Raw genomic sequence first — 22784 nt, forward strand, 5'->3', positions numbered from 1 at the left:
TATTTAACGCTGGCTGTTTTAAAAGGACATTTAACTCATTTAGAATTTGTCAATGGCTTTTAGTCGGGAGCAAAATCCACCCGTTTTTATCCGTCTCGGGGTTCGGCTACTGATTACTGTCTGAAAATGACATCATTGTTGCCACCTGTGAATTTTGTTTTTGTCAAGAAAATATTTGACTAAGCCCAATCCACGAGCCCGAAACCAAAACGAATTTACATTCACTATTCATTCATATTTCCGTCTAAATGTATTATATTGTATGTATATTATTATTACTAGTATTATTATTGTAATTATGATTATTATTATTGTAATTATGATCATTATGATTATTATGACTATTGTGAGTATGATTATGATTATGTGATTATTATGATCATTATGATTATTATTATTGTAATTATGATCATTATGATTATTATGACTATTGTGAGTATGATTATGATTGTGTGATTATTATGATTATTATGATCATTATGATTATTATGATTATTATGATTATTATGATTATGATTCTTATGATTCTTATGATTCTTATTTATTATTATTATTATTATTATTATTATTATGCTGATGGTTATGCTTCTGATTATTATGATTATTGTGATTATCACAATTATTGCGATTATTACAATTATACCGATTATTACTAGTATTACTATTATTACTATTATTACCATTATTACGATGACTACTATTATTACTATTATTACAGATGCACCCCACCATATGAACGAGATACGTATCAAGCGGGCGTCTGTAAGGTGAATTTGTTCGTAAGTTGCTTCAGTGCTATATTTTATATGAAATTCATTGTTTAAGTCAAATACTAAACGCGAAAGTATAAGTAAGCCATTACTGAAGCTGCTAGCATGTAATTGCCGAATTACGTGCCAGGAGCCATTACTTTTTGTCATGCATCGGGTCCTCTTGGAGCGTCAACTGGGAAGAGGGATTTGCTCCCCGCCTACATACTCTACGCACCCAATCGCAAGTGAACTTGGCCGGAAAAAGGCGCACAATACAAAATCTAACTTATCTCTGTCCCAACATAACCGCAAAAATGTTTGTATGTACCGTTGTCCGTAACTTGAATGTTCGTAAATTGGGTAGTGTCTGTATTATTATTTCCTTGTCCACTTGTACGGCACATGTCACCACACAAAGAAGAAAATGTCGCCCGTACAAGCAAAGCAAAAACAAATTGCTACGTTTGATGCAAAGCCACATCATGAGATGAGGCGCCATTTCTGCCAACGTGCTTTCCGCGGGCTGTCATCTGACAAAATACGCGCAGCCAAATCAGAGAGACACGCGCACACTTAACGGCCCGTTGTGTGTGGATTAAAAGTGCCGTCAGCATCTCTCCGAGATCAGGCCGCTTTGCCATCAAATGACGTGTCCTTGGGGCGAGCGACTTATGAAGAGGCAATGACATCACTTGCGACGACTTGGCTAGTTCAGCTCGTTGTCAAGCAATCGCTTGGAAAACGTCACCGGATAGTCGTTTCGCATCAGTTTCGCATCAATGTGTTTCTTACTTCCTGTTTGGCTTGGCAGAGAGCTCTGAAACTGCTTCCTATTTCTGGTACGACAACTAGGCCAAGAGCGGCGCCAACATCACTTGGTAGCGTGCCTGTACTGCAAATACCATTCTGTCGAGCCTCAGATTCATATTTTGCAACAGTTTTTTCAAATGCTCCCTCACAAAATGTTATTTTTTTAAATAAAATTTGAAATCTAAAATTCACCAGTGAAAGATTTCAGCCAAAACAATGGCGGAAAAAAATCATTGGCATTTCCCTTCTCACTCTCGAGGACGTGCACACTGTAAGAACCAAGACAAGGGCATGGAAAATCCTACAGGACCCTCCGCACCCTGCCCACCACATTTTCCAGCGACTCCCCTCAGGCAGGTGCTACCACTTACATAAAGGAATTTGATTCAATTAGATCAGAATCAGAATCATCTTTGCTAAGTATGTAGAACACACAAGGAATTTGTCTCCGGTCGAACACGCTGCACTAGTATCATCAAAAAATGGAGAAAAATGGAGGCACTATACAGTTCTAATTGGGTTAGTGTTTAGAGAGTTAATGGCTTGGGGGAAAAAGCTGTTTAAATGTTTGCTGGATTTTGTGCGCATTGATCGGTAGTGCCTGCCTGAGGGCCGTAGCTGGAAAGGGTGGTGGCCAGGGTGCGGAGGGTGCAGTAGGATTTTCTGCGCCCTTATTTGGATTCTTGCAGTGTGCTCGAGAGTGGGTAGGGCGGTGCCAATGATTTTTTTTCCGCTGTCCTAACTGCCCGTTGAAGTCAGATTTTGTCCATTTTTGTGGCAGCTCCGAACCAAACGTGATGGAAGATCACAGGATGGATTTGAATTTATTAGTGTCCTCCATAATTATTTATCATGTCTTTTTTTATGATGATACTAGTGCAGCATTTTCTACCGAAGACAAATTCCTTGTGGGTTCTACACACTTGGCCGATAAAGATTATTATGATTCTGAAAAAGGGTACTCCTATCAGAAATATTTGTTTGTAACTTCCCCATCCATGTTTTGTTACCTCTTAACCACGTTGATTTATTCTGGCCTGCCGAGTTTGGACGTTTATTGGTCTCACTCCATTTTAGCGTGTTAGGTGCCTTTGCCACGTAGGTTAATTGATTGAAAATGTAATTACAATAACGGAGGCTAACAATCCCGCAGGCTTGAACCCAACACATCTCGTCCTACGTCAAGCAGGAACATTCTGGTCCTCTTAGTGGGAGGTCAACGCAGCCGCGCACGTATAGGTTTAATGGATCATGACAGCCTATTCAACACGCCGGAGGCAGCAAAAATTCTCATTTTATTGAGAGCGGGCTGAGCCCACAATCCTGTCTAATTATCCGTTTGCAATTCTACCTTCAGTCTCATTTCGATGTGGAGCGGGCAGGCCCCAAAATAATTGCTTTTCTGCAATCTACGAGTTCATTTGCCTTTGTTTTATTGATCGCAATGAGCGGGGGGGGAGGGGGATGGGTGGGTAGGGGGGGAGGTGAAAACAATCTAAACGTAAATGAAAAGCTTCATTAAATCTAAAAGTTGTACCGTGAATTGCAAAACATCTGTTTCTGACGCGTCGCCGCATTGTAAACTCCAAGGTTAAAACCAGACGGCAAATTCAGCTCGCGGGCTGTGAATCAGTTTTGCATAAAATAAAATGTAAAAAAAAACTCCCAAAAACGTCATTCAGTTGTGTTATGGGGAACAAGCGGTTCGAAAAGTTGATCGCACTTTCCGCAATGTCATGGACAAGCATTTAATTGATCCGCCATGACACCCTGATTAGGAATCACGATCCTGATTAACTCATTCACTGCCATTCACAAATGTATTAGGGAATTGAAAATACGAGCGCCATTCCCAAATTAGTTCGGATTTTTTTTCATGCTTGGGTGCCGATAAAGCGCTGGTTAGACCTCCAGCAGTGTTTTTTCCCTTCCACAAGGGGGTAGCATTTCCTTTTTTTTCCCATGTTAGCACTTTGTTCCAGCTTCAGTTGTTGTTAAAGCGCTATATAAATTGATGTGTCTGTATTGCATTGTATTTTGGACTGCTGCCCTCATTTCAAGCTCATATAAATGCAGACCAATATAATTTAGGAATTAACTCTTTTTTTCCTGATGAAAAAAAGATCATCAAAGGGTTTCTAATGCTGTATTGAATGTTTTTGTAGTCCTAAAACTCAATATTCTCTGGGTAATGGAATTCAAGTGACAATGACAATAACCCTGGCAGTAAAGGAGTTAAAAGCAACTTCCAAATTCCCTAAACTGGCGCCCAAACGGCACCCTCCCGTTACCACTCACCTTTGGGATGTCCTGGATCGCTGAACTCGTACTTCCCCAACCCGACAGTCCGTAGCATCTGCGGCCCATTAAGACCCTCTTGATTGTCGGCCGGAATGTGGCCAGCGGCCCCCTGCCCGTTGCTGAGCTGGATGAGACCCGGGTGTTGGGCGCTCAACTGACCGTTGGCCATTATGCCGTGAGGATTGGGGTGCACCACGTGGTTGGAGGGAGCGGCGGCGTAGGGGGGCTGGCCAGGCAGGCTCAGTACCATGGCGGGCGGCTGCGGGGTGGACTGCGGCGTCAGTTGAAAGTGGGCGGTCATGAGGGAGTGCTGATGATGGGACGGCGGCACTGAGGTCACCCCGATGATGGGCGACTGCGCCGTCACGCTGTGGTTGTAGGAGGGCGGATGGGGGAGGGTGTAAGTGTGAGGCAGGAGGCTGGGCTGGCTGACCGTGGTGACCGGCGCCACCCAGGTGGGTACTGCAGAGCAGAAACAAGAAAACGTTTCAATGCGGGAACCCTCGCCAAGGCTCCGACAAATTGCGCAATCGTCCAGCTGCTGCTCCGTTCGCCGCACACGATTTTTATTTCCTTCCTTATAATGCATGCGAACCTCCCTCATGTTTAATTAACCCCCGTGTAAGATCAACATCATTGTGAGGTTTTAGCAAAGAGCAAACGCATTGCTTGTGCTTTTTTTTTTTACGCCACTGTGGACTATGTGTTTATCCACACACTCACCGCCAATCATTTCCTACCCCGAGGCGCTCGACACGTAGGGTGTGCCAGGAAGACACAACCATATTCGAACTAAATGATGCCTCTCTGCCATCGGAGGCTTCCGTGCCACCTTCTAAAAATAACAAAACGCTGAGTGAAAAGGCCAAAGTCTAACCGACGCCTAAAAAGAAAGAAAAGGAAAAAGAAAACAAAAAAAGAGGCGCTCATATTATTCATGACGCTCGAGGTGCTGATCGGAAAAGCCACAAGTCAGTAACTGTTTAGCTTTTGCTCAGTTTTGCTTTCTTTGACTCTGCTGCTAGGATGCGAATCTGTTTTAAGCATTGGTAGGTTGTCAGGGACTGCAAGACCTTCTCTGCTGGCTTAAAAATATCTGAATCACAGACTAATGTCAATTATATTGTATTTCTGGATTCTTATTAAATAATTCCAATTTGTCTTTCAGCTTCCTTTCATTGCTTTTCCCCTGTTGTGCTGCTTCCAGTTGTGTGTTTTAGTTTTTCTTACCAGGCTCATAAATCTACCTGGACGCATTCACAATCAGTTCTGCAGGCTCTGGACCATAAAAATCAATGTTGCTTTAACCAATCAGAGTTCGAGTTGGCCTGCTGAAAGGCACTGGAAACGTCAGAGTTTTCCCAAACTGTGATTGGTTAGTCACATGATTAGCTAGCCACGAGCCAATCATAGGATCACTAGCCATGAGTGATGAGCTCATACTGGCCAGAGCTAGCACACTCTATCGTAGCGAGCTGCATAAGCAAATATATTGTTATGTGATTTAATAGCGGTTTTGTCAACCCACAATGGCTGAAGGGGGAGAAGAAATGGATTTGGTTGTAGTTATACTGTTAAAGCCATTTTCAAGACAGACTTTTCAAGAATAGATGGACACCATTAAGAAAGGTTGGACAGTTCCGAAGCTAGCAAAAATAGCAAATAAGATTTCAATTTGATGAGGTTATCATTAATCCAAATGTTCGTAGTAAAATTTTGAACAGTAACAGTAACAATGAAAGTATTCCTTAAGTTTCTTCAAGTCACAAGTTATTTCCTGGCTAACGGCATCTACTAGTGGACGTTTCGCAAATCACACCACACTTGCAGCGGTGGAGTGATTACGACGTAGCACTACTGAAGGCCTCGGAGTGTTATTGCATGGCCCGCCACTGGCTTTAAGCCTTCGTACCTGCATGAACATAAGTCAAATAAATCAATAAAAATACCCGCCAATCAATCATTGGAACCGGTCAATAAATCACAATCAACTGAGCTTTTAAATGTACCGGTGCGTTGCTGCGACACCGCTGTCTGCGAGCAGTGTTGTTTAAAAAAAGAGACATTTGGGGTGAGTCGAGGCAGGTCAGTGAAGGAAATTAACTGCTGTGGAGCAAAGCCATTCTGGGGCGGCTTCATTACAATAGGTCTGAAGGCGGAGGGGAAAAAATAAAGGAGGAGGAAAAGGAAAAATAGTGACAAGGGCAAGAAGAGCACTCGACGACGTTAGACTCGACGGCTAACGCATTTTTGTCACGGGCCACATTGTAATTTCAGTTTCCCTTGGACTTCCGTTGTGAATTTTGGGAATTTACTCCCACCCACTTATTATGTACACAGCACACCCCAAATTGATAAATAACTTGTTTTGATATCACAAGTCGAGAATCCTCTTCGTTTCCTTTCGGCTTTTCCCTTCAGGGGTCGCCACAGCGAATCAATGTCCTCCATCTATCCCGGTTTTGTGCATCCTCTTCTCTCACACCAGCTACCTTCATGTCCTCTTTGACCACAAATCACAAGTCGAGAATAATGACTGTAATTATGGATTACATATGAAAATTTGATTTTTTTTATTTCAGACTTTAGCAAGCATCATGGAACTCTACATGGGTGATTTTCTATCACGGGCCGCATTCAATGATACGGTGGGCCAGATCAGGCCTACGGGCCTTGACTTTGACTCCTGTGGTCAAGGGCGGTTTTGACGCAGGCTATTAACTCATTCACTGCCATTTATTCGGGAATTGAAAAGCATGACGTGGAGCGTCATTTGTTCGGCTTTTCTTGCTGGGTGGCGATAGAGCGCTGGTCAGACCTCCGGCAATGTTTTTCCGTCCCACAAGGGGGCATCATTTACCTTTTGCACAGTTGCCCCCATTTCGAGCTCAAATAACACCAGAGCTTAAGAATAAACTCCTTTTTTTCCTGATGAAAGAAGATAGTCGCGGGTTTCTTATGCTGCATTGAATAATAATAATAATAATAATAATAATAATAATAATAATAATAATAATAATAATAATAATAAATTTCATTTATGAGCTGTTTATGTAGTCCTAAAACGCAATATTCTGTGTGTCCTGCAATTTGAGTGCAAATGACAAAAACCCTGACACTGGAGTGGACACATTTTTGCACATGGTCTGGCAGTGAATGAGTTAAGAGCGCTCAGGTGGTTTCTCTGCAAGTACGATCTTGACATTTTGTCTAATGATATGCATGATTAGTCTGCTTTATGCAGCACGAAAAATGCAGCTGCTTGTATATTATGCAAGATGGTCGTGAATATAAAAGAGCGCGTGTTGTAAAAGCACTGTTGAATTTTGCTCGTTACCCGTAGCCTCGCCATCTCGATGCAGCTTGCTGGGCGGCTCGTCCGTGTCCCAGGGGGTGAGTTGATTGATGGGCGTCTGCCCCCACCTCACGCCCGGAGTGAGCAAGAGGCCGGAGCTTTGGTTGTCCCCGGGAGATACCTGCAATCATACCAATAACAACACATTAAGACCCATGATGACTAAACCAGTATTTGTCTTTTTAGAATTATGATTTTTTATTCTGTACATGCTGCCTAAAATATTGAAAACATTTTTTTCGGTAATGAAAACAATGCAGACAATTAGAAAATACAGTGGAAAGGTTGTGATGTTGGACAGTCTGCGGCTGGATGGATACATGGCTTGAGGAGACCGCGATGAGAAGAAAGAGTGTCAGCAAAGCGCGCCGATGCGTATGAGGAACTGCCGCGGCTTGGAATTGAAGCGGATTTACGTTGGACAGGAGATGTGAGACAATCACTTTTCCTCAATGGATGCTACAGCTTCGTGTTTGCTTAAAACATTTAGCTTGTAGCAGACGTGCACATTCCACCATGAAATATTTGACCCACTGGTGAAAAGGACGCTTTGATCCTTTCCTCTCTCATCTAGAATTGGGTACACAAAATGCTTAAGATTGAATGACTGTCTGTGTCTTTATTATTTGTTATTTAGTTTTACAGTAAAGTCTCGTTATATCGATATTCAAGGGAGTCTGAAAAAATATCGATATAACCGGGACTATCGATATATCCGACCCTGTTTGCATGTAATTTTCTCCGTGCGTGCATAGAAATAGTATCGATATAACCAGGACTATCGATATATCCGATATCGTTATAACGAGACTTTACTGTATTTCTTTTCTTTTTGACTTCAAGATGGCGTAGCGAGAGTATCTGCCTTTCTCGCAGCTCTTGTATTTTGTTTTTCCACTTCTTCCTCTCCTTTCCTCTTCCTTTCATCACTTTGCTGCTGTGAAATGTCAATTTCTCCATTGTGAGACTAATAAAGGCTAATACAATCTAATCCAATCCAATTGAGGTTTCAAATCTTGTCCAAGGACACATTTTGATACCCCTGCAGCCCATCGTGTCACTTTATCATCGTCCGGCTGGTCATTCAAAACCCTCAATTGTGAATAGATTGAAGATGCGCTTTGCTTTATCCACCAAAATCATTTTTTATTTTATTTTCACACCTGCTATGTGAAAAATCGTGTTTTGTGAAGTAGAAATGTTATCAGGCGAGTGCAGGCTGATGTAACACTGGCTCAATCACCACCAGACCCCATGGGATGTCTTTTTCCCCCCCATTTCACCCGCCGCTCTGCCGTCTAGGGCTCGGCCGAGTGCTGCGGGTTTTTCGAGGGTTCAGCGCCGAAGCCGGATTCCCCTCCGCTTGGCCTTGGAGTTAATAGAAAAAACCCGGATCCCCTCTGAGTGGCGCTCCGGCCCTCCATTTCATTATTCCGCCTGACCCTTGCGGCGACGTAGTTTGGCTCCAGAATTCACAAGCAGCGTTATCATACAGAACCCATTCAGTTCTGGTAATCGTTTAAGTAATACTGAAAGTAGTAGTATTGTGTATATATAGTGGTAATTATATTATTTTTACATATTTGCACAAAGTGCTTCATAGAAAAAAATCAAATATAACTAAAATACACTGAACAAATGTATTCCATTGATTTAAATATTATGTTAGATGTTTTAATACAGTCATACAATCATATGTCCATGATCGTGAGATGGCTTGGGTTCATGTGACAGCAGCTGCAAAGTAAAATGTCAATAGAGGTAAACCCAAAACGGAACCCTGGGGGAGGTCCTATGCAACAAAGTTGTATTGTGGTATGAAAAGTCGAGTTCAATGCGTGTCCACTCGGAGATAAATCCCTACTGTAGTTTCCCTGACAGCTGTGTGTGCGTGTGTGCGATGGAAGCCGAAAATACGCCTCCACCCTTCGCAGGAAAAAAAAAAGACAAAGGAGTGATGGAGCGAGAGAATGAAGCCCAAGAAGATTAGCTGTCAGCTTCTTTTGTCCACTTCAAGCTGTCAACTCAAACGCTTTACTAAGAGTAGTGCTACATTCGAAGACTTGTGGATGGTGGGGGTGCAAGATTCCTGAGCATATCCAAGGTGAGGACATGCTCTTTCCAACCCTGCCATTTATTTTAATGACCAATCTTCCTCCTCATCCTCCGTTTCCCTCTGCGGTGAAGGAAAAACTCATCATTAATGGTGGGAATTCGACCCTCTCACTTGGCCCGCAACAAACATGGCCTCATTAAGAATAACAAGAGTTTATTCGTCACACCCCAAAACAAACATAGGATTGTTTGCGGCTTTATAATTATGGCGGATAAATGTGCATTTATACGACATGCCAAGACGAAAGATTTATTTCAGGTCTGGGATGATGGCAGCTGCCATTTTCTCTCAATTTTATTTTGCGCAATGTGGTTCCAGTTGCATCAGTTGTAGGTGGCCTATTATCATCAGCCAGCAGATGCTTCCTACCCACTGGATGGAAAACATCTGCAGGGAGGGTGGAGGGCATGGGGAGTGCCAGATAAAACATTTACGGGCCGGCGCCAAAGTCAATATGGCCTGTGGTCCGGAGTCGAACTCATACATTTGAGTTTGCAGTGCACAGGGCCGCATGCCATCGTGTCATTGGCTCAACCTGCATCCACTCATTTTCAGGAAAAAATTAGCCTCCGTTTTAATATGCTGCAAAAATCTTGGGTAATATTGGAAAAAGGCTCCCAGCTGGATGTAGCCTTGCGAATATATTGCTACAATCAACTTATTGGAACTTATACCGACCACCCCCCCCCTGCAACTACCCCCAAAAAAAGATGTTTATGCCTAAATGCATACAGAATGAGGTATAGGTATACAAGGCACAGAGTGATGCAATAAAAAGATATTGCCACTATAAATATTTATATACATGATAGCTTGCTGAATGAAACGCAACATATGGGTGTGTGGGTGGGCGGGTGGGGTACATAAATGCAGAAAATGAGATTGCCAAATCAGTGATAATGACATTCACAGAATATAACAGTATACATTTTCCTGTTCTTTATTTCTTTTTGGTTTAGTTATTTATATTTATCTTTCTGTATATAATTGTGCTCTTTTAAAATCGTGCTTATGGCTATTACCTCATTCACTGCCAGACACGTGCAAAAAAATGTGTCCACTCCAATGCCAGCGTTTTTGTCATTGTCACTTGAATTCCAGAACTAACAGGATATTGAGTTTTAGGATGACATAAACATTCAATGCAGCCTTAGACTCTCGTCTTTCATTCGAAAGAAAAACAAGTTAATTCCTAAATTATATATGTCTGGAGTTATCTGAGCTTGAAATGGGGGCGGCTGTCCAAAATACAATGCAACACATACATATTAGTTTATACAGAGCTTTAACAACAGCTGAAGCGGCAAAGCGCTAACATGGAAAAAAGGGAAATGCTGCCCTCTTGTTAAAGGGAAGAACATTACCAGAGGCCATAGCCAGCGCTTTATAGGCACCCAAGCATGAAAAAACAAAACCCGAATAAATTCCGCACTGGCACTCTACGTCATATTTTCAATTTCCGACTAAATTTGTGAATGACAGAATGAGTTAAGATGTTAATTTGTTTCATTCCGCAGTTATTTTAGGCAATGGTCTCTTCCAATTGAAGCGGACCTGTGCAGTGTTGCTTATATTAAAATGCATTACGACCTCCACAAATCTGCTCACTATCTCGGGGGAGACGCGCGTAAACAAATTTAATCAAGGCTCTATATTACTCCCTACATAGAAATAACCTGTTTGTAATTGCATGCAAGGAAGGAGAAAAAGGAGGACTGCACATGCAAGTAAACTCATGAAGTCCATCGACTTGCTACTACTGCTTTCCCCATTTTACAAAATTATAAAGTATCCGGTGACAAAATAGACCTTTGGTACAACTTTCTCCATTGACACAATGTCAGCTTGCAACTACAAAACGCTGAAGAAGAAGAGAGAATTTGCAGGGAAATGAAATTCATGAAAGCCATCTGCTTGCAAGCAGACATTGCTCCCGCCCTTCGGCGAAGCTCGGACAGACATGGCGGACTTGGCATGAAATGCGGAAGCTGATGGAAATAATGCTTCCTTCTTCTGGAAATATCCTTCACGCGAACGAGCCACGTCGCCTCCTGGCCGTGCGGTCCCGAAAGTGAGTGACAACTAACGAATCACATTCACTCCTGATTACAGGCGAGAACCCGTCTCCATGGCAACGCGGCGTCACCTGAATGTGAAACCGATTAGGTGCGGGCGTCCCCGTATGTCGCTGTGTCCAATCTATTGGGCTGTAAAACGGCTGCACATCTTGGACAAGTGAGTAAACAAAGCGGGTGGTGGGATAGAGTCATTTTTTAAATCTGAATTGATGTATTTATTTTAATTCTTATTGTCACATGGGCTGGCATGCACCATTTTTCCAAGCATCCTCACATCTGACATCCTCTCGCACTTAGCGCTGACCGCGGCAGCGCGGCAGACTGACATCATGAAAATCACACTATGGTCTGCCGGGCATATATGGTGTTGATGCGCCGTGGAGTGGCTACAGATACGCCTGATGATTTCTAGCCTGAGGGGGGTGGAAAAGCCCCGCCACCCTGATGGCTCGGATGCTTACAATTGTGCTTTTGCCAACATGCTCGAGTGGGAAAGCGGAGCTAATATCCTCCGAGTGGTTAGACCTCGCAGCATTCTTTTTGTGTTCTTGTTTGTGCGAGATGAGCGGTGAACGGGGCCCTTCCTGAGGGCATTGAGCAGTTGACTGCATTGAGCTATGGAGGGCTACTTCGTGCCGCGGTAAAACATTTATCTGGATGGTCGGCACAAACACAGAAAAAAATTCAACGGAGAAACTGAATCTTGCACTGTATGTTATACACGCTATTTCGATATTGTCAAATCTGAGGTAAGGAATGTATGGAAAATGAAAAATACCATATTTTCCGCTGTATAAGGCATACCCAAAACCCTTGATTATCTTTAAAAGATGACTCTGCGCCTTAAATGCAGGTGTGTCTTATATGTGAAATAATAGTAAGCCTTATGCCTTATACATTGATACTTCAGAGAACAACTTAATTGGTTCCCAGAAAGTGTGTGTAAGGCGAAAAGTTTGTCTTTCAAACATTTATTTCCCATAAGAAAGCATTAAAATCAGAATAATCCGTTCCCAGATCCCCATAAAACAATTTTCAACTAAACAAGACTTAAAACTACATAAAATATACCTTATGTGAAGTATAATAAATGTGCTATTGTATTGTAATTAAAGAAAAGGGGTTGACGAAAACTTGTCCACCAGCCACCGTGGCGGTGTTCGACCGTGTGGTTTGGTGTTCATCTGCCGAAAACTAGTCCGACGGCAACTGTGGCACTGTGTGGTATGGTTCGTTCACCGAAAACTAGTTTGTTAGCCAAGACTATGTGCTCGCGAATTTAATGTTCATGAGCCGAAGAGTTAATGACCGAAAGCGTTTGTAAACTGAGGTATCACTGTATTTGGAAAACCTCTGTCATTCATTGAAGGTGCGCCTTATAATCCGGTGCGCCTTATATATGGAAAAAAGTTTGAAAATACACCATTCATTGGGGGTGCACCTTGTACTCCAGTGCACCTTATACACCAGAAAATACAGTGCCCTAAGTATAATAAAAATGGCCAAAATCACTATACGATTTGCTCGGGACTTCCCAGCCGTGGCCCTGTTGCCTAACCTGTCCAAGGCGACCATCCAGCCAACCAACAACCCAGCCAGTCGGCCAACAAACCAGCCAGTCCTCCAAACAAGACCCACCGCCGCTTTGACAAAAAGCCTGAAAACATCAGACTGGAGTGTCTTCAAAGAAAATTGAATCAAGCGCGCCTGCTTTTTGTTTACCCGACATGAGCGGGATTAAGCTGAAGCGGTTGAGGCAAACAACCACACAGACGTCTGATTGAGCCATAATACCGGAAGCGACGCTCGTGGCGACTCTTTTGCTGAAAATGTGAGTAATTAAACAGCGTAGCACTGCTACAAAGCAAGGAGTGCATTCATCAGCGTGGAGACTGGAAGTCCATGAAACAGCTGGCTAGCTGCAGTTTAGCACAAGCGATAGCATATCATGCTACAAAGCTCTGATAACTGTGGCCCTTTGGGTGTAAAGGTTCAATTTGGGTGGATGCATCATGCTGTGAGTCCATTAAAAGTAGGAAGTGATTTCAAAAGAAACAAAATCCCCAAGAAAATGCTAACTCGACAATCCATGTGTATCACAACGTAGATCATCATTTATCTGTGTTACATTGGAATGAAATAAGAGCATTGTATTTCAGGTCAAATTGTTCCTCGCTGTTGCTTCAGGTGGAGGGACCAAAATATTTTCTGAGCAGCTTCATTGATGCCTTTGAGCTTCCTCTCCTGGGGTTGCTAAAACAATGCCGCCCCCCATGCTGGCCATACTCAGAGGGAGCTTTTTATCCAACAAGATGAAGCAGTCACCGAGGCGAGGCCCTCATGGGGCTGCCAGCATGCATGCCTGTCGTGGTTGAGGGTCTGACCCACGAGAAGGATGGTGGGGGGAAGGGACATTTGGGCTCTTTTTTGATTGTTTTGTGAGTTTGGAACCGCCTCCAGAAAACTTCACTGAAGTGCTAAATGCGATAGCAATTAGCCGACTCATTTGCGACGTGCGTTTAGCTCGCTAGGCAAGAGCTGCACAACCATTTGCATCCACGACAGGTGAAATGCAAGCATGACAACGCTAACGGAGTGAAAAGAGAAGGATTTTATCGGGTTTAAACACGGCCAGAGCGGAATTCTTTTATCTGCTCAAGCATAATATTCCTCCCCTCAAAGTGTCTTTGCACCGAAAGCCCAGTGAAACATGGATTTCATACATGGTTTAATCCTTTAATTTGATCGTTCAAATCCGCCCCTTCTCTGCATGCTTATTTGCACTGTGGAGTTCGGTGCTCCTCAGCCGGGTCTAATACGGCGAGTGCGGTAAATCTCACATATGTCGAAATGTTTCTCTGAATGGTCACAGTGAGAAGATACTTCTTTTGTGGCGCTGATTGAATTTTTGCACGAGAGAGATCTCAACGCGCCATGAAACCACATGTTCAATTTTCGGTCGCATCTGTCGAGTAGGAACAGGACTCCATCGTAAACTAAAGACTTCCTCGATCAAGAGGATTTCAAAAGATGAGTCTCGTTCTCCCAGAAGATGACTTTAGGACTTTCTCCAATTTCTCAACTATCCGAGTTCTACTTGTTTTGCAACCACAGCAGACTGCCATAAATCCAGCGTCTGCAACCAAGCAAAGCGGCATAGTAAACAATCAAGATGGCCGTGCTTGATACATTGCATGCTTTGATGGGCTCTGAGAGAAATTCTGTGTAATACCTGCTGCCAGCATTCCATTAAGACACATTCACGCCGCAAGGCCGCATGGAGCTTTCTGTTCTACTGAACACAGCCATTTCCCTTTTCATTTCATTTTTTTACACTGCCCCTTTTTATTATAAAAGGATACCATCATCCTGCGCTGGATTTCAGCACCTGGCGCAAATTCAGCTACAGTGATGGATCACTCCATCATCAGTTCAAAGCTACGCACCGTTGTTCTTCTCCAAAGCAGATTGATTGAAAAGTGCTGCGTGGGTGGGGTGTGTTCCCCTCCTCACACAATTAAGTGTCGCTAGCAAAGCATCGACGACAGCGATCAATGTTGAAACGACAATGATCAAAAGTCTTGCAAAAAAAATAATAATCTGGAATTGTGTCTGGTCGGGCCATTGATCCGGTCGACAGACCTCATGCCAGAGCCGTTGTGACAGGGAGTCAGTGAGGCCTGCCTTAATCGACAAGGAAGGAAGACTAACAAAATAACTGTTGTTCTTCTCTCAAACTAGGGTTACTGCCTGGGGGGTTCAGTTTGGGGTTCATAATTGAGGGGTGTTATGGTTAAGGGAAACTATTTCAAGTTCAGGGTTAAGGATGAGTTTTGCAGTTAGGAGTGACAGTCAAGACAACAGTACAGGCTTTGGGTTTAGGATTTTCAGGTAATGGTTTTGGGTGGAGTTTTAGCATTGGGGTTAGCTCATTCACTGCCAGATGACGTGCAAAAAATTTGTCCACTCCACTGGCAGGGTTTTTGTCGTTGTCACTTGAATTCCAGGACCCACAGAATAGAGTTTTAGGATTACATCAACATTCAATGCAGCGCAAGAAAGCATAAACTTCTTTCATCAGAAAAAAAGAGTTAATTCCTAAATGATATGCGTCTGAAGTTATATGAGCTTGAAATGGGGGCAGCAGTACAAAATACAATGCAATACATATTGGTTTATATGGCGCTTGAACAACCGCTGAAGCAGATCAAAGCGCTAACAGAAAAAAACAGAAATGTTGTCCCCATTGTGGAAAAGAACAGACATTGCCAGAGGCCATGGCCAGTGCTTTATCGGCACCCAAGCATGAAAAACTAAACTCAAACAAATTCGGGTGAAAAGTCATATTTTTAATTTCCGATTACATTCGTGAATGAGTTAAGGTTTATAGGTTTTCAGCTGCTAGGTGAATAAGCGGTTAAGAGTTCTTTGCTTTTCCCAGTATCAAAAGAGAACATTTGGATTTCTTTTTGTGCAAATCTCATCATACCGAATGTTATGCTTACTTATGCATGAGAACACAAACAGACAACAGGATTGTCCTCCATAAATCCATACAGCAGAAGCAGCCTTCCCGATTTACTTATTTTCTCACTTCCCCCCCACTCTTGGAGGATCCCAAAAGTAAACCACCTTCACACTCTGCTGCCTGGATTTGATTTATTTGCTTCTCGCCCGTCTCATCCCATCGCAGACTCGCCGCTCGCTATTTGCATTGAATGGTGAAAATGTCAGCAAATTCCCCTCCTGGGAAAGATGATCCTTCACAAAAGGACCATGGGGGGAGAAATTTCCTTTACTGGTGCACCCTTCGTTTCTTAGACACATTCGTCACGGTACACCAGAAGGTGAATTGAGTAAAGCTACTCTTTAAGATGCATTTTAGGCGCGTAAGGGTTTAGGGTCAGGTTTGAAGAGTTTCGGGTGAGGGTCGGGGTTGATATTTTAGATATGTTATAGTTAAGCGAGGGGGATTGAAGGGAACAGGACAAAGCAGCAATTTTCCTTCAACGAAACCACACGGAAAGAACTCTGATTGTTAATCAAGGAGATGCCGAATAAGTTGTCTGCTCAGTGACCAATCCTAGCGCACCCTCGAGGAAGGATTAGGAAAAAAATAAATTCAGTCTGGTCTGAATCATAAATTATTCCTTGTACAACAATGTGAGCCATTCTAAATACAATGTGGTTATTTTTGCATGAATGTTTTGCTTTCGTTTAATTGCGTCTGTAGAATCACATTTAAAGTGCGCATTATTAACCTTGTGGAGTGATGTCAAACGGAACCGTTTTGTTCTACTTTCCGGACTGAATTGAATTACATGTACTGTTCACTATGCTTGAAATTTCAAGAAAGAATAAACTGTAAAAAAACAGCCAATCCTACTGTGTTTATTGATTCTTAAATATAATTTAGGGTGGCCCGGTAGTCGAGTGGTTAGCACGCCGACTTCACAGTGCAGAAGTCGTGAGTTTCAAGACCTGGTTCGGCCTCCCTGTGTGGAGTTTGCATGTTCTCCCTGGGCCTGTGTGGGTTTACTTCGGGTCATCCGGTTTCCTCCCACATTCCAAAAACATGCATGGCATGCAGATTAAAGTCTCCAAATTGTGCCGAGATGTGAGTGCCGGATGGTTGTTTGTCTCTGTGTGCTTTGCGATTGGCAGGCAACTAATTCAGGACTACCCCGCCTAGAGGCCGAAGACAGCTGGGATAGGCTCCAGCATCCCCCGCGATAAAGCGGTCTGAAAAATGGATGGATGAATATTATTTAGATCACATACGCATGATTCTTGAACTTTCAGCAATTGATTACCTGTCACAACAGCTCAATTTCCTTCCCAGGAAAGTAACCTGCTGAGGTTGCATTTCCCACCAGTCTGAGAAAATTTCATTTCATTGTCATTTTTAACGGCGTATGAAACCACCTGAGCGACTTATCAGCACTTCCAGACATGGTCTTCGGCGCATACGCGATCGATAGGAAATGGGAGTCAGTGACACGCTTATCATGGCCCACAATCATCGCACACATCAAGAATTATTGACAGCCAAGAAGATTGGGGCGGGAAATGAAAACGGTGACAAAGACCGGCGCTTGGACAATGGAGACTGAAGGAACCTTATCTATGTACGTCAATCTCGGAATCTGACCAGACGGGATGTCACGGAAGTTTGCGTACAATCGCCGCCATGTCCCATTTGACCTTTGGCGTTGCCACTTTTGTCCCTTTCAATAAAGTGAACCAGGAGGGTTTCCAAAGGCAGTCATTTGCTTGCGCACACGGGGGATGGAAACTAACCGGCTCACTTATGAGCATTGCTCCGTGCTGACGGGCCCGATGTTTCAATCGAATAAGCAGTCACTGGATATCACGCTGGGATGAAAGACAAGATGTGGCTCCGCCATGTTTATTTATGTCACAGTGACTTTGTCGACGCTAGTGTGTTGTTGTGCAATAATGGGCCTTCGCAGGTTGGTAGTACCGCGGGAAAACGGCGAAAACCACATCACACCGAATGCAAAGGTTGAAATTCCATTGAGGGTAACAAATAAGGATGACAGAGGAGGACAAAGAGCCTCCTCAATCCACTTCTCGGGAAGAATACAATTTGTATCTGACAGGAGGCTGAGGGGCTTGAAGAAAAGAAAAAGTCTCAGCTCTGCTCAATTGCGTAGCGCCTACCCCTCACTGCATACACAAACGGGTTCCGTCGATTCCACGCTGAGCCCTGCTCAGTGCGGTGTGAAAAGGGCTTCAGGCTGTATAGAATTCCATTCATAAACTATGTGGTGGTTCAAGTGCCTTTTGTTGACTTCTCGGTGGTCATACTACTCGAGTTTTCCTCAGGACTGTCAGCGCTAGAGAGCGGCGACCTCGTCAAACGAGGCGAGCGTGTCGAGAGGCTCGTCGCTGACACCTCCAAGTGGCCGTTGTTGGGGATTTTGATGTATATCTTCCTGGTTCTGGCTCAACTGAGTTTTATGATGAAACACCAGCGGAGACCAAAGTGGTGAACAAAATAGACTACTTTATTCTTGTAAACAATAGAAGGACATGTCTGGTCGGAGTGGGAAAGCCAAGAGAGAAAGGGCCGCACCTTTCACCTAGTTTTATCATACACCAGTGATGACATCATCTCGACCAGGCCTATCAGCAACGAGGAGTGTGTTACATGGTATTAGACTGAAATGAATGCTACAGTGCTACAGATACACAAAGTTATCTAATAAACTACATACATCATTATAGACTAAACTAAACATGAAATAACATGGGATGTTTACGGATGTGTATAAAAATGTTCTATCAGCCGTCGTCTTAGATTTGTCGCCGTCTTCTGTCACTGGTGGCATCTCGCCCCGACGAGTCTTCTTGTCAAAAGGTGAAAATGATACTATGCCAATTTTATTTTCTCCCCCCTTGTGCCGTTTATAATTGGCTCGTTCTCTGGAGGCCGCCGAGCGACTGCGAAGAGTTTGCAAAGTGACAATGAAGAGAATTAGCTAAGACAGCTGTTGTCAGCTTCAGGTTTTGTCGCCTCGAAAGTACAAGGAAACGGAATGGTGAAGCAATTAACTTTTCTGTTTCCCCCAAAATAATAATTCTGCAAGTTTGCACATTTATCTAAAAAAATAAAAAATAAAATAAAGAAATCCAATATGGCGCCCAAGTAGGCAGCCTTGCTTTTTTTGTTGTATTTGTTGTTTTAGTGTTGTCTTTGTGTTTTCTTTTGTAACTTTTTGTGCATCGTGTGAAACGGATGCAGATTGTTTTTCATCATTTTTGCCCACGACATTCATCAAGGAGGAGACTGTGCTGAGCGGTTGCGCCTGCTCTGCAGCACAAATATGCCAGCACTGTTTTCGGTCAGTGCTGATAGACAGTCTGTGGCTGGATGGATGCATGGCTTGAGGAGCCCGCGATGAGAAGAAAGGCGTAGAGCGCCAATGCGTATGTGGAGCTTTTGCGGCTTGGAATTGAAGCGGATTTACATGGGACAATCTATTTTCATCAATGGATGCTACAGCTTCGTGTTTGCTTTCATTATTAGACCTGTAGCGGACGCTCACATTTCACCATGACATCCCCGATCCACTGGTGAAAAGGACACTTTGATCCTATCCTATTTCATCTAGAAGTACTTCATACAACAAAGAGGATGCAGAAGTTCTTAAGATTGATTTACAGCAAGTCCTGCATTTTGTTTTTCTACTTCTTCCTTTCCTTTCCTCTTATTTTCATCACTTTGCTGCTTTGCAATATAAATTTCTCCACTGCGAGACTAATAAAGGCTAATCCATTCCAACGCAATTGTGGCTATAGTACAGCCCCAATTTATTGCATGGAAATAGAGACTTTCAGACCCATAAGTGTTTGTAAGCAAAATATATTTTGGAGGAGTTGCCTTGACTCCTCTGTAAAAATGGTTTCAATGCATGTTTGGTATCCAAAAAAAAACCAAACTTTTGATTCAGTTAATTATTGTGCGCTTGCCAGAAGCTAAGCGACACTGTCTTTGTTTTATACCCAATCAAATGTTCCGAGAGGAAAGCTGGAACTTATTTACACTCCTAATAAATATTTCAGTTCATTTCTTAAAAGGTGCAAAGCTTTTGGGTGATCAAACAAGTTACTTGCCAAGAATTGCAGCCAATTTTTCCAACGGGTACACACACGGGTATCATTTTATGCTGCTCATTTAATATTCATTCCAGTTTTAAACACAGCCAGGAAACCACATTGTACTTATTATTCAAATTTGTAATCATAGCGCAGCAAAAATTCACAGAGGTGACCAAGCCATTTCTCATTACCATTAGTATTATTCCATTGATTCTGTGGGTGTTTTGGGGGCTCTGAACCGGAGGGGTTGGAGGCGTGGGGGTTGGGAGGGGGGGTGCACCCTCCTAGTCATTTGAGTATTACACATCAATAATAGATTACCTTTTCAATGCAGATTCTAATTGGGTGAGACTCAATCAACCTTTGTGGGTCTGACCTTAACTCTGGAAGAACAAATGACTCCAAACACACTTCTTTTTCACTCATGAGGAGTGTCATACTTCGCCGCACTGCCGCAACACACTGTATGTGTATATCGACACTGTTCTCTCAGCTGCGGTGAACCTTTACAGTGCATGAGACAGCTTCACTCTCACTGGCGTCATATTGCAGATGCATCATTTATTAACGAGCACTCAGCCAGCCCACTGTGGTCAACACTTGACACTTAGGCGGGTTCATAAAAGTTTTTTTATGTGTGTATTAATGTATAAGTATCTTATTAGATTTTTTTTCATGCGCATTTTGTTGACATTAGAAAAAATACACGCCGTCTTCTTCTTTTCCTTTCGGCTTTTCCCTTCAAGGGGTCGCCACAGCAAATCAGTGTCCTCCATCTTTAGAGGTTTGATCCGCATGTTTGTTTTGGCCAAGCTTTTACGTCGGATGCCCATCCTGACACAACACTCTGTATTTATCTGGGCTTGGGACCGGCACAAGAAGACATATGTCCCTTTGTGGCTACAGAACAAGCAACTCGCTCAGTAAAAGGCTCCCAAACACAAAATGGTAATCGGCACAGCAACATTCAAAAAAAGCAAAAACTATATTCACCATTTGATGACAATGCTCTGATCTTACTGTGAAATGGGCATCTCTTTCCTTACATTACATCACAAACAGAACTTCAGTCCTTTAAGATGCTTTATCTTCCAGTCACAGTATTTGAGAATGTGAAATGCACATACGGTAGTGGGGGCTATTTTGTCCACTAGGTACACGCCGCGATTGCCATAAATGCCCAACATGATATGAGTCTGAAAAGAAACAAGACAAAACAGTTTGGAAAATAAATCTAGTCGCTCATTGTAAAATCGGGTGAATGTAACCAAACATGGCATCACATGATCTAAAACGATGACGGAGAGAAAATTGGATCACGTTTGGCTGCATGTGCTTCACCCTTTGGGGTGTATAGCAGCCATTTTGTGAGAGGTTAAAGGCAAACAGCGAGTTTAACTCATTCGCTGCCATTCCCGAATGTATTCGGCAATTGAAAAGTGTGACGTGGAGCGCCATTCCCGATTTTGTTTGGGTTTTGGTTTTTCTTGCGGGGGTGCGGATTAAGCGCTAGTCAGACCTCTGGCAATGTTTTCCCTTCCATAAGAGGGCAGAATTTGCCTTTTGTCGATGTTTGCACTTTGTTACAGCTTCAGCTGTTGTTAAAGCACTATATAAATCAGCATGTATGTATTGTATTTTATACGGCCGCCCCCATTTCAAGCTCAGATAAGTCCAGACCCATATATTTAGGAATTAACTCTATTTCTGATGAAAGAATACGCATAGGGTGTCTTATGTTGAATTGAATGTTTATGTAGTCCTTAAAGACAATATTCTGTGGGTCCTGCAATTTGAGTGACTGAAAAAAAAACCCTGGCACTGGAGTGGACACATTTTTGCACATTATCTGGCAGTGAACGAGTTAAACGGAAGAAAATAATTTCAGGTGAACGCTGTTCGATTTTATCTCTCTTTCTCACACACATGGATCAATATATAAGATTCCATCAATTCAATCAAAGGTAACACAATACATGCGGAAACGCTTCTGAAGCTTGATCATCTTAAAACGCTAATTACGTGTGCAATTACTTTTGCAAAGTGTTGCTTTTCAACTCGCCAAACTATTAGCTTCAATTTGGCGGCTAATTGCGAGGCGGTGCGTCGAGCCGCTCCTCCGACACGTTGACTGTTATTTCCCACTAGGATGTAATCGGATGACTGCGAGGTGCAGCCGAGGGAGGTTACAATCACACCGCGTGCGTGTGAGTGTGCGTGTGTGGTCTTTGTTGCCATCTTAAATCTAAGGCCTAAGAGACATTTAGAACTCATAAAGAGAATTTATAAAGCGAATTTGCACACCACACCCGAAGACCATGAACCGCCACCCACTGCATCGATTCTCCCCATCCCACATATTTGCGTGACTTGAAAATTGTATGAGTTTGATTGCGGTCGCCTTAATGAGGGTCCCCCCCGATTGTTGCTACTGTAAATGTGCGAGTTGTGCGTTTAATTTTGTGCAACGTAGGTGGCGTGTTACTTGTTATTTAAAGCCCGGTGAGAGCTAATTAAAGCATCCTAATACCCATCATACAGTGGTTATTGCACTTAATGCTAGTAGGAAGGCATACTTGAGGGTGATGCAGACCTCTCCCAGAAACACAAACACACACACACACACACACACACACACACACACACACACACACACACACACACACACACACACACACACACACACACACACACACACACACCAGTTCCAAGTGTTATTTTTGTGTACCCACTCCCAAATATATAGG

The 22784-nt window shown here is 43.0% G+C and overlaps 1 protein-coding gene across 2 annotated transcripts in view; it reads right to left on the minus strand.

Annotated features, from left to right (window-relative positions):
• Positions 1-22784, minus strand: part of klhl29 (kelch-like family member 29) — a 128606-nt gene that overhangs the window by 56638 nt on the left and 49184 nt on the right. The window contains exons 1-3 of one of the 2 annotated variants that reach the window (XM_089021987.1): positions 21031-21137; positions 7201-7339; positions 3861-4325 (exon numbers count right to left, since the gene is read on the minus strand). In XM_089021987.1, the coding sequence (XP_088878113.1) occupies positions 3861-4325; positions 7201-7339; positions 21031-21033 (607 nt within the window). In that variant the 5' untranslated portion in view covers positions 21034-21137. Of the gene's footprint in view, positions 1-3860; positions 4326-7200; positions 7340-21030; positions 21138-22784 lie in introns of those variants that run through there. The other variant, XM_089021986.1, reaches the window with a different exon arrangement.

This window comes from Hippocampus bargibanti, linkage group LG19, assembly GCF_051943395.1.
Source record: "Hippocampus bargibanti isolate YZ-2025 linkage group LG19, ASM5194339v1, whole genome shotgun sequence".
In the NCBI taxonomy this organism is placed as follows: domain Eukaryota; kingdom Metazoa; phylum Chordata; class Actinopteri; order Syngnathiformes; family Syngnathidae; genus Hippocampus; species Hippocampus bargibanti.